We start from the raw sequence: 13,186 nt of genomic DNA on the forward strand, positions 1-13,186 counted from the left end.
TGTGAATTAGAATTTAAAAAACAGCAGTTAAATGAGCGTTTAGAGATCTTTTGAAGCATTTTACAGAGATGGAGTCCTGTGGAGTACTGCAGGGCTCCAGACTGACTCATTTTAATAGGAGCACTGGCAGTGGCGGACTCAGAGGGGGGGCAGGAGGGGCGACTGCCCCCCCTCATGCCTCCGTGGTTGAAAAAGCGCGCTAAAGTGCCTCTAGAGTGGTGAAAATGAGAGAAAGTGCCTTATTGGCTGCCCTTTACACATGAAAAAACGTATTGATTGCCCTCTAGGCCCTTACCTCTAGGGTAAATTATGATGATGTGCCCTCTAGAGGTTCTATAATACAGTATCACCCAACTGTGCATAATGTTATGTGAGATGTTTGCTCTCATTTAGCTCTCAAAGTGCACAAAATAGATGCATTTTACTTAAAAATGTACAAATTTTCTCCGGGCGGCAGGACCCCGGACCCCCCTAGATGGTTTGGTTTGATACTTTTAATTGTCAGTACCAAATCATTAACTACTTTGATCTGGATCTCCTTTTAACTTAATGCTAATATTTCATCATACATGATGCATCATAGCTTTCTGTGTGCTGGTGGGGCTCCATATTATGCAGAATGAGCCCTTTTTATTTTTTCGCCCCCGCCCTTCTAACAGTCTGAGTCCGCCACTGAGCACTGGTGCTCCAAACTTGACATTTTTAGGGGCACAAGCAGAAAATTTAGGGGCACAACTTTACATTTAGCCCATTTTAACTATATAAGGCCTACTAATACAGTTTGTCTCAGTCGCTTTGGTGCATTTCTCACATCACTATTTACATTTGCACAACAGTTAATGCATTTTTCAAAACAATTTGTACAAACTGCAAAACCTAGTTGATAACCTGCAGCAGCGAGTCTCTAAATGATCAGAGCTCATTCCTCTACAGCAGTATTCATGTTAATGAAAGAGTCAGAGACAACATGGTATTATAAGGCATTATGAATATGTATGAAGTCCTATAATTTAAGATTCCTTTATTAGTCCCTTGGTACTTTTTGTCCAAGTTCTAGTAACTTTAGCAGACTAAAACTCTTAAAACCCACTTTAACAGACTATGTAATGTTTTCTATTCTACTACTCTTTGTTTTCTGAGTATCTGAGAAGATCTCGTGATCGTTCCTGCTCCGTCATGTTTTTTCTTAATGTAAGAATTGTTTTTAGCCTTATGGCATCATTCTCGTAACGGCCGTCGAAGCATTTTGGAGGCTGCAGTTTTAAAAAGGTGCTACATAAAGTCATTAAAGATATTTGATATAATAGACCCAATAATCAGCTGATTACTATAGCTTTAAACAAGACCCATTAAATAATTAAAGTTACTTGATTACTTTCTTTTAATTTCAAAGTCAAAAAGCGGTACAAACACATGGTTTTCACAAGGTACAGGGCTTTAACAACCGGGTGTTTTCATAAATGATAAATTATTCATGCATTTGTTTATGTAATCTATTTATTTTCAATCTTTTTTGTTAATATGTATTATTTAAATATGTATGTTTAGGGGAGAGAAAAAAAAAAAGTGTTAATTGAGTAGTGGAGAAGGTTTAAATAAGCATATTATGCTTCATCCTACTCCTTTTCGGACATGTTGCGTTCACATTACATTGTTTGTTTTGACTATTGCTATTTTTTGTTTTGTTTTGATTATTCTCATTGGATGCATTTGTTTTTGTGTTTACTTTGTTGTGTTACTCGCACATGTTCGAAATAAAAGCTGAACTGAACTGAAAACATCCCTTTGATTAACCCATTGAGGCCTGAAAAACCGCTGGGCGATTTTAAAATAAGCCTCTAATTTTCTGGAAATTCTGGAAAAAAAAAAGTGTGAATGCTTCTACTAAATAATAGATTTTTCAGCCTCTGTAGCAGATAGAAATGAAATTCAAAAAGTATTTGAGAGCTTATACAAATACTAAAAAACGACGTATCCGCTTTCCAGGCTTCAATGGGTTAAAAGGCAGCCAGCTGTTAAGTTAAAGTGAACAGGTCATGAAACAGTCAGACACCAGAGTCCAGCTCAAAATGTTTATTCAGATTAAGATCAGAAACATTTGGTCACAATCAATAGATGAAGAGAGGCCAAAGCAATAACCTGGTAATTATCCAACAACCATTAACTTTATAGGTCAACAGATTAGATAGATCACACTCTGTATTAATAGAAGGGTGTGTGATCAACTCTCTCCAGGTTTTATTCTGGTCTTTAGCTCTTCCCTCCCAGGGAGTGCTTGTCGAACAGGTACTCGGCCATCTTGTTGGTGTGGGCGTCCATACGGGACAGGTTGGAGATGTAGTCGCCCAGCTTCTTGATGGCCTCCACCTGCTCGTTCAGGTAGTGGCTCTCCAGGAAGTCACACAGCTGAAGACACCATGAGAAGAAAGGTGATTTAGAACCAACAAATCCAAAAGTAGTGGAGCCAGGATACATGAGACCTTAGAGCAGGGGTGTCAAACTCAAATACACAATGGGCCAAAATGTAAAACTTGAATAAAATTGCGGGCCAACATTGAACAAATAAACCTTTTAATATATACCAAACATGTTTTGCTTTAACATTGAATATGGAACCAGCAACGCTTATAAACATACATTGGTAACACTTTACAATAACCATCTAAGTGATGTTTATAGATGGTTTATAAATGAATTATTATTAACCATTTACAAAATTCTATACATATTTAATCTTTAAATTGTTTCAAGCTATTTCTTAAAGGTATAAGAATAATTTTGAAATAATTTACATACTTAATATGGTGTTAAAAATGTTATAATGTGTGTAAAGCTATTAATAAACTAATAATTATATTTGTTTATGGTAAAGTAATCTATTTGGCATTTATAAATTATAGTTCAACATTACATTTTCTATTCACCATTCTAAATGGCCTATATATGGTTTATAAATGATGATTAAACATTAATAATTTATCTATTTACCATCTATAAATGATGGTTATTGTAAAGTGTTACCCATACATTATATAACTAAATAGTGCAGACATGCAAATCAAATTTCAAATTGTTCAAATGTCATTAATTTATTAAATAAAAAATTAAATAAAAATTGTATGCCTCTTTTCTATTTGCATCCTTCTGATTTAAATATAAAAAACTTTTTCAACAGGTTAATAAATTCTGCCTTTCTTTTCTCCATTTTTGGGAAGGGGTAGCTGGGAGACAGCTCTAGCTTGAGGTTGCTATGACGACTGTCCTGATTGACGCGCCAAAACAACAGCAGGGCATTGTGGGATTTGTAGTATTAGCGGTAAATGCGCCGTATAATACCGGCGGGTAAGCTTTTATAGTACAATAATTATATAATAATTTGGTATTGCCTCGCAGGGCCAAATAAAATTACACTGTGGGACAAATTTTGGCCTGCGGGCCAGAGTTTGACACCCCTGGTTTAGACTCTTCATACTTACATGGGGGTCGACGTGGTCTGAGGCCAGCTTGTGCAGGTCCAGCAGCGCCTGGTTGACGTTCTTCTCCAGCGTCAGGGCGCACTGCATGGCCTCCAGGCCGCTGCCCCACTCATCACGCTCCGGTTTCTACGGAGAAAAACATTCAATTATAGCCGACTGAACAGTCATTACACTAAGCCTTGTGTACACAGATCACAGAGAGCTGAGTCACAGCCTCAACACCAACGCTACTATTACACATGAGCCCATGTCTGACCAGCACAGAGGATTAGTTAGAGGGGAAACAAGCAGGGATGGGCGTTTGGAAGAAACCTGCCAACTCCATTATATATTATTGTTAACAGTCAATTAATCACTGCATGCATAAATGCACAAAATAAAATAAAAAAAAATATATATATCTATATATACAGTACTAGTCAAGTCAAGTCAGATTTATTTATATAGCGCATTTACAGACGGCTGAGCCGCACCAAAGTGCTTCACATAAAAGTGCAAGAAAGTGCAATAAAATACAGAATTGACAAAGGTAACAAAGAAAACAAAAAAAACTAAACAAAATTTAATTTAAAATAAATTAAAATAAGATGGGATATTTTTAAAAGCACTGTGGGATTACTAGGGTACACTATTCCCTAGCACTTGCCAGAGGAACTATGCAAAAGCCTGTTTTGATAGACGCTTTTATTTTGAAAGGACGAAAAGAGACTTAAACCTGTCGATCATAAAACTAAATCAACTGAGATTAAACTGTAAAGATAACGTCACAGTTCAATGTTTTTGCCTTCGGAGAGGCACGAGGTTAGTTTTCACAGTAATCTTTCATATTTAAATGTGTTTAAATAAGTTTTGGATGAAATTAAACCTTGTAATTCATGCTAGCAAGGTTTGATACAGTAAGCTAGTTTTCCCAAATGAATACTCCTGTAAATTCTTAACGATCATAAATCGATTTTAGATTAATTATCTATCTATCTATATCTAATCATCTATATATCTCCAATATCATGACCTTTGTTGAATGTAAATTACTGTTATTATTATCCTTTTTATTGTTGTTATTATTTTATTTATTTATCATTATTATTATTATTATTATTATTATTATTATTATTATTATTATTATTATTATTATTATTATTAGGGATTAAGGCAAGAGTTGGCCTTTGGGGCCTGATTTGGGTGGAATTGGAAGTTCTACTGCCATTATTGATGCTGTAAACTGTATGAAAAAATGTTAATAAATAAATTGTTTAAAAAAAAAAAAATGTATTCCCAAACCCTAGAAACAAGTTTTCAATTCAGGCCTGATTTGGGGCATGGAGCGAGGCAATTCTGCTTTATTTGTGATAGATGTGTTCTCCAGTCCGTACTGACCTTGATGTCCTGGAGGAAGATGCGTCCTCCTCTTTTATTCTGAAAGGACAGCAGCTTCTCAGCGTGCTCCCGCTCCTCGTCGCTGTTCTCCTTAAAGAAATGGGAGAAGCCGTTGAGGGCCACGTCGTCACGGGAGAAGTAGAAGGCCTGGAGGGGGGACAAGAGGAGACGAAGGTTAAAAACAGTGATTAGACTAAACTAAAGAGTCGTGACAAACAGTATTTATGGAGCCAGCTGGTGGTCAGACACATGAGTCACTGGGACGGAGGAAAGTCTAGTCGGTTTAGACAAATAACTGATATGGCGGCCACAGTTCATTTTTGAGCAGGAATGAAAAAAAAAAAAAAAGACCTTTTCTATGCATTTGGTGCACCAATATGATTGTGCAAAAAGGTAATCAGAGGGCTGTTTTCTACACAAATAACTGAAGATTTTACATTAGTCTTTTAATCTATTATATCGTCAACTATTTCTACAAATAAAAACTTTTAAAAATGTTGAATGACTAGCTAAATAAATCAGTACTGCATGTACAGTGACAATTAAATATAGAAAGAATAAAAAAAAATAGCCAACACCATTTCTAAATCAAGACAGTTCTGCATTAAAATGTTTGTTCTTGACGTTTCTTTGACAGGCCAATATTCAAATTATATCGGTCAGGCTCAAGCATTGATTTTATACAGTCATGGAAGAAATTAGACCATTATTTGATTCAATTTCTTGTTCATTTTAATGCCTGGTACAACTATTTGTTTGGACAAATATGATAACGACAAAATTAGCTAAAAAAAAAAAAAAATTTAAGAGCAGATGTCTAGCCATTGTCCATGGTTTTCTTAATAACCAAAATTATCTAGAAAACCATGGAAAATGGCTAGATATCAGCTCTTAAATTAAACTATTATGAGCTATTTTTGTTGTTATTATATTTGTCCAAACAAATGTACCTTTAGTTGTACCAGGCATTAAATGAACAAGAAAGCAAGGAGAAAAACAAGGGTGGTCTAATATTTTTTTCCATGACTGTAGATTAAAAAAGAAAAAAACAAAAATGCATGCGCTCAGCATGACACAGCACATTTGATCCTTAAATGTGGGCGGAACTCCTTATATGGCAACAAGCAGTGATAAACAACTGCAAGAAACGCGAATGCGGAAACAGAAAGCTACTACCGAAATACTGCATTACTTTCAGAGGTGGAAAAAGTATTCAGATCTCTTACTTAAGTAAAAGTACTAATACCACACTGTGAAATTACTCCACTACAAGTAAAAGTCCCGCATTCAAAATGTACTTAAAGTATCAAAAGTAAAAGTACTCGTTATGCAGAATGGAGCCACTTAGATTGTTTTATATATTCCAAATATCATATTATATTATTATTATTGATGCATTTATGTATACAGCATTTTAATTTTCTCAAGGTAGGGCTCATATTGACTACTTAATATTCTGTTGTGTCTAATCACCTAAATTTATTGTGTTTTTTTATGTTAAACCTCGAGTGAAAAGTAACTAAAGCTGGCAGCTAAATGTAGTGGAGTAAAAAGTACAATATTTGCCTCAAAATGTAGTGAAGTAGAAGTATAAAGTGACATAAAATGGAAATACTCAAGTAAAGTACAAGTACCTCACAATTGTACTTAAGTACAGTACTTGAGTAAAAGTACTTAGTTACTTTCCACCATTGATTACTTTACTATAATATTCACTAAACAGTTAAATTAAACTAAATTACAGTTTAGTTACTTAGACAGTTAATTAGCAAGTGTTTAAAACGTCTGTTTTTAACATTAAGTCTGTGTGGGTGTAAAGAATTACTACACAACACAATATAAGCACATGATTAACCCTATAAAGCCAAGTGTATCATATTTGATACACAAGTTGTTGAGACCTCTACATCATCAGTCTGATATATTTTTTTCCTGAAAAACCTGATGTATACATGTGTTGGAGATTTAAAAAAACAACAACTGAGCAACAAATTGCACAAAAAATACCAGATGTAGCAAAAATGATACAGGTTCATTGCTGGGTGAAAACTTAATATCAGCAGATAAATATTTTTTTTCTTGCATATTTGAATTAAATGTTAAAAGGAAAAGTCTTAATAGGTTAAACATGTTCGATTTTATGTGTTTTTGTTAGTTCGAGAAAAAACAAACTGAGCAACAAATTGCACAAAAAGACCTGATGTATCAAATATGATACAAATTAGAATTCATATATGCAATTTATTTGTTTTTTAAAATTCGTCAGCAGGTTAATAAGCACTCAGTTTTTTAAAAAAAATTGAATTTTCTGGCAATTATTTCATGGTTCAGGCTTTATAGGGTTAAGATCTTATATTTGCTTAGAATTTGGCAGTGATGGTACCTTATTCTCTAGAATCTCTTAGAATGGGACATTAAGGAGTAGTTTTTCTCACCATGGAGGTGTAGGTGTAGGAAGCAAACAGCTCCATGTTCACCATGGAAAATGTCTAACTATCAGCTCTTAAATTAAACTCTTATGAGCTATTTTTGTTGTTATCATCATATTTGTCCAAACAAATGTATCTTTAGTTATACCAGGCATTAAATGAACAAGAAAAATGAAGAAAACAAGGGTGGTGTAATAATTTTTTCCATGACTGTAGATTAAAAATAAAAATAAAAAATGCAAGCGGCTCAGCATGACACAGCACATTTGATCCTTAAATGTGGGCGGAACTCCTTATATGGCAACAAGCAGTGGTAAACAACTGCAAGAAAAGCGAATGCGGAAACAGCAAGCTACTATCGAAATACTGCACTACTTTACTATAATACTCACTAAACACAGTTAAATTAAACTAAATTACAGTTTAGTTACTTAGACAGTTAATTAGCAAGTGTTTAAAACGTCTGTTTTTAACATTAAGTCTGTGTGGGTGCAAAGAATTACTGCACAACACAATATAAGCACATGATTAACACATAGCATAAATATAATGGTAAATAAAATAGTAGTTTTTCTCACCATGGAGGTGTAGGTGTAGGAGGCGAACAGCTCCATGTTGACCATGCGGTTGATGGCGGCCTCGCAGTCTCGGTGGTAGTTCTGGCGCACCTGGGACTCCATCCTGGCTGGCGGTTTCTTAGGTTTTTCTTAGCAAAAACGGTACAAAAATAAAGCTTAACGGCGACTTTTTCAGTAGTGTTCAAGAAGTAGGAGATTAGTTCTTCGTGTCCGGGATGCAGACGAGTAGAAAGAAAGCGGGACGAAGGAAGAAGTTCCGTTCAAACACTGTTGAAGCAAGAACTCCTCGAGGTTTTCTTCCCAAATGTGAACTGGGAGAGAAGACGCCACGTGTATTTATACCCTGACGGAAAGACCTCGTGACAGACGTGACGTCACTCAGCCAATCAGAGTTCAGGTAGCGTATGGCAGTTGCAAAAGGATGACGTTGCATTTTCTTCCCGAGTCATTCATGGAAAATAAGGATTAATAGACATTTGATTTATTACAAAAGCATTTATGACAAAGCAGTTTTGTTATCGCAAAAGATAAAAAAAACAAAACATTATATTTGAATTAAAATATTGAATAGGTAAAGGCTAATTTATGTGTGTAAAGGTGGTTTGTAAAATTGTAATTTCCCATTCTATTTATTTGCATATAAATAAAAAACTTAATTCTTTATATTTGAATTAAAATATTGAATAGGTAAAGGCTAATTTATGTGTGTAAAGGTGGTTTGTAAAATTGTAATTTCCCATTCTATTTATTTGCATATAAATAAAAAACTTAATTCTTTATATTTGAATTAAAATATTGAATAGGTAAAGGCTAATTTCTGTGTGTAAAGGTGGTTTGTAAAATTGTAATTTCCCATTCTCTTTCTTTGCATATAAATAAAAAACTAAAAACTGAAATCCTCTAGTCAGCTTATAGATACCAATGGTGGAAAGTACATTTACTCAAGTACTGTAATGAAGTATAATTTTGAAGTACTTGTATGACCTTTGTTGAATGTAATTTACTGTGCTTTGAACTTCTATAATTTTTATGGTTTTAATTTATTTTTCTATTATTTACTTCTGTATTGTATTTATCCGTCATCTACTTTACTATTACTGTTATTATTATTTTATTTATTTATTTATTTTTCATTATTATTATTATTAGGGATTAAGGCAAGAGTTGGCCTTTACTTGAGTATTTCCATTTTATGTAACTTTATACTCTATTTCACTAAATTATGAGGCATTTTTTGTACTTTTTACTCTAATTTCAGGTCGAGATTTAACATAAAACTTGATCAATTTAAAGTGATTACTTCTTTTTTTTAATTAAACCTCATAACAGTATATCAAATATATAACAGTCTGAATGGGTTCATTCTGCATAAGTAATTTTACTTTTAATACTTTTTAAAGTACATTTTGATGCTGATACTTTTGTACTTTTACTTCAGTAAGTTTTGAATGCAGGACTTTTACTGGAGTAAGAGATCTGAATACTTTTTCCACCAATGCTACATACATACATACAAGAATCCTCTGGTATTGTATGAACTACAGTACATCAGGACATATTTAATCAGAAATTGTTTCCAAACATTTTTGTATCTCAACACACTTCAGTAGCACTGCAGAATAACTTCCAATAGTTATTGCACAATCATTTGTTTTGCTACTTTCATGATTTTTTAGAGAGATTCTGAGTTCTGGCTTATATTCTCCATACACTTGGTAATATATGCTGTAGTTAACTTTTGTCCCTATTCAACTCCAGTCCTAACTGACCTTGTTTTACCTCATAAATGCAGCTGAAAACTGCTGATAACGTGTTTTCAGCCAAGGAGGTTTTTATTGTATTACTCAACACCACAGCAGTGTTGCGAGACACGACTGGGTCTGAAAAGCCTGAAAAGCCTGATCGCTGAAACAACATGCGGAACAAGAATATGCTGGATGTGCAGTTTGTTAGTAGACGAGACCTTCTTCTTTTATGAGCGTCACAATTTTAGCTCAGAGGTGAAGTTCCAAATGACGTTTTTAGATACTTTGGGTAAATGATGTGATTAATAAATACATGGCAGGGAAAAAGAAAAAGATATCTGTGTGCTCAGTCGAGACTGTTCACTTACATTAGCAGGTTATCTAGAGCAGCTATTCTCAACCTTGGGGTCGGGACCCCAATTGGGGTCGCGAGATGATTTCTGGGGGTCGCCAAATCATTTTGGAAGTCAGCTCTGTCTCCACTGTGTTAAAGTGTTCATGTGTTAATGTGTAATGTGGTCACTTAATGTCTTTTTTTGGGTTATTTTGTGAGTATTTTTGGTCATTTTGTGTGTGTTTTTGGTCATTTTGTTGTCAATTTGTGACTTTTTTGGTAATTTTGTGTCTTTTTTTAGTCATTTTGTGTCTTTTTTTGGTCATTTTGTGGTCATTTTGTGTCTTTTTTGGTCATTTTGTTTCCTTTTTTAGGTCATTTTGTTTCTTTTTTGGGTGATCTGAACTGTGCGTGTGAGATTGTGTTCAGTGAGCGGGGGTCGCGGACAACATGCATGTTAAATTGGGGGTCGCGACTCAAAAAGGTTGAGAACTACTGATCTAGAAAAGCCCTGGGAGAAGAAGATCAATTTGTAGATATTTAATAGTTCCTGTATGTGAACAGTTCATTTAGGATATTGTTTTTGTGTTTCTTGTCTTTTTCCTTCTCTACTTATTACTTATTACTCGACTTATTATATTGTACATGCTCTGTTAATTATCAGCCTCTGTAGCAAACCAGACCATCTGTTATAAAACACACTGAGATTGAGTTGAAGTTTGCCCTCATGTAAACTTTACCTTTAAACTTTGATCAAATTGTACAAGATCTCATTTTCACCCTTATCAGACTCCAATAAACTGACTCAGCCCTGTGAGACAGCAGTTTTCCTCTTGTATAAACTCTAAGGAGCTCCCACTGTGGACCGGTCAACACACTGATTCTATGTTCTGTATTCTACCCGACAACAACTAAATCTAATCTTACCTGAAATGCTGTTTTAGTTCTGTTGGTGGATGTAATTTACAGTGTGGACATTTTTTTACCCATTGGTATAAAGTTGTAGTAGTTAAGTTTCAGCTAAACTATAGTAGGTCAAAACTACAAGCCAACAAGAGGGCTATCAGAGGTGGGGGCAAAAAAAATCGATACAGATATTTTGCATGGCAATTTTATATCGATTCAAGGCTGTGAAGTATCGATATTTAGCGTTCTAAAGGGCCGTCAGTATTTTTGCTGTACTTTTAGGAATATACTGGAGATACTGGTATCATATGAGGAATCTAAAGGCACCATGTGTGTCAGGAGATCGTGTTGGGAAGTTGTTGAAATAACGCTGCAAAGAGCTGTGAAGCTTAAAGTTGAGGAAAATATGAGAAAAAATGCTGCAGTTGTTGTCGTCCAACATGTTTGATATCAGTTCAGTTTGACTGAATACTTTGTTGGTCAGTCTGTGGGTTTGACTCTCATTGTGGAGAAATAAAAAGACTGAAGTGAGATGAATAGACTGAGAATTTGATCTTATTTGAAAGAACAATTCCTGATTGAATTTAATCTTGTGGACACAAAATGCAGATAAACAGTTAAATCGCAATATATTGTATCGCAATACTCACCATATTGCGAAATTCTTAAAATCGCAATAATATCGTTTCACGACTCAAGTATTGGGATTAAATCGTACCGTGGGGCCTCTGCTGATTCACACCACTATTGAGCTGGTAAAGGACCTTGATTAGTTACTTCCTTTAGGTTTGATGTCTCATTTTGCAGACAGCTGGTACACCGTCAGAAATAATGTGTGGAATTTGTCCTTTTACGTGTACAACAGCTTGTCAGTGGGTCAGTTCCCTCTATAGTACAGCTGTTGACATGGATGGATTTCAAAAGTGCCATGTTCGTACTTCAGTATACATCAGGTGACATTACTGCTGACAGCCAGAACTACAGGCTCGTTAACATCACTGCTACATCTCAGCTATGTCTGGTTTTTTAGATGACTGGCTAATTACAGGACACCTTTATGTAACACATTCCCTACTTCATGAGAAAATTGCACTAAATTGTCGCACTTAAACCCCCGCAGTAGGTTCAACTTAGAGAAAGGAAACTTGGTACACAGACGTCTCATGTGGAGACGTACAGAAAAGTTTTTTCTCTCCCTCTACACTCTGGTGATGATGTCACACACTGTGACACGAACATTCCATGCAATACACACCCATTATAATTTCTCCAAAAATGATCATGGTCATTGAACAGGGATTGATAAAAAACTATATGACCTATTGAAAGGACGGGCGAGGACCTGTTGCTGCTTGCCGCTTTAATATTTTTATTGTATTTTTTCAGGAGGGCGTTATTCTATAAACATTAGTCTGGTTGTTGGGGACAGTGGCAACAAAAGAGAGCTCAAAAGAGTTTTGAACTTTGCACAGGTAAGCAGGTGATAGTATCATGATTGGTATGAAAACAGGTTAGAAGCAAGGATGGCTGAGGTTCAACACAATTGCAAAGAATCTAGGGATTTCATTATCTACAATCCATAAGATAATTAAAAGATTCAATGACATTCAATTGAATATACATTTAAAATATATTATTAATTGATTGCAATCTGTTTCTTTTAAGTTGTAGAGACCGGCCAACTTTTTCAGAAATGGGAATTTCAACAGTTAAAACCATCTAGACAGGTAGAGGAGGTTAATGGTTAGGAAACGTTTTGTTCCTCAGTGCACTAAAAAGCATTATAACCTGTTATTGTGCACCAGTGAACAATAAAACTGAATAAGGAACACTCATCACAGACAGAGGTCTGTGGTTATACTTATATCTCACTTCTTCTATTCACAAAAAAGTGACTCAGCGATTCAGACAGCAGCCATCCTGATTTTGTGCCGAGTCACGTAGCACCACTAGTCCGCCTCGTACAAAGAGAGGATTCAGGTTCAACAGAGGATTTTTGCTGTGTCACTGTTGTGACTCAGCATTCCTGTTTGAAGGGAGAAGTCTTGTGACCAAAGAAATGCCAGACAGGAAGTTAACCTCAGTCTGCTGGCTGGAACCGGTTTGAGAAAATAAAAAATGGATCATGAAAGATAGAAAAAGGAAGCAGTGACTTGACAAGTTTTACTGGAAACTGTCTGCTAGACCAGTAGTTCTCAACCTTTTTGAGTCGCGACCCCCAGTTTAACATGCATGTTGTCTGCGACCCCCACTCACTGAACACAATCTCACACGCACAGTTCAGATCACCCAAAAAAGAAACAAAATGACCACAAAATGACTAAAAAGACACAAAATTACC

At 35.2% G+C, this 13,186-nt stretch overlaps 1 protein-coding gene across 2 annotated transcripts; it reads right to left on the reverse strand.

The window, feature by feature from the left end:
• Positions 1–2,058: 2,058 nt before the first annotated feature.
• LOC131983769 (ferritin, middle subunit) lies at positions 2,059–8,181 on the reverse strand. Of its 2 annotated transcripts, none has more exons than XM_059348583.1 (4): positions 7,861–8,181; positions 4,854–5,000; positions 3,477–3,602; positions 2,059–2,406 (listed from the first exon to the last, which is right to left on the reverse strand). In XM_059348583.1, the coding sequence occupies exons 1-4, from the start codon at positions 7,960–7,962 to the stop codon at positions 2,251–2,253; spliced, it is 531 nt and encodes a 176-aa protein (XP_059204566.1). In that variant the 5' UTR covers positions 7,963–8,181; the 3' UTR covers positions 2,059–2,250. The 2 variants fall into 2 exon arrangements, with proteins under 2 accessions (XP_059204566.1, XP_059204567.1); XM_059348584.1 differs by lacking the exon at positions 7,861–8,181 and adding an exon at positions 7,289–7,348.
• Between the last annotated feature and the right edge of the window lie 5,005 nt (positions 8,182–13,186).

Source organism: Centropristis striata, chromosome 13 (genome assembly GCF_030273125.1).
Source record: "Centropristis striata isolate RG_2023a ecotype Rhode Island chromosome 13, C.striata_1.0, whole genome shotgun sequence".
Classification (NCBI taxonomy): domain Eukaryota; kingdom Metazoa; phylum Chordata; class Actinopteri; order Perciformes; family Serranidae; genus Centropristis; species Centropristis striata.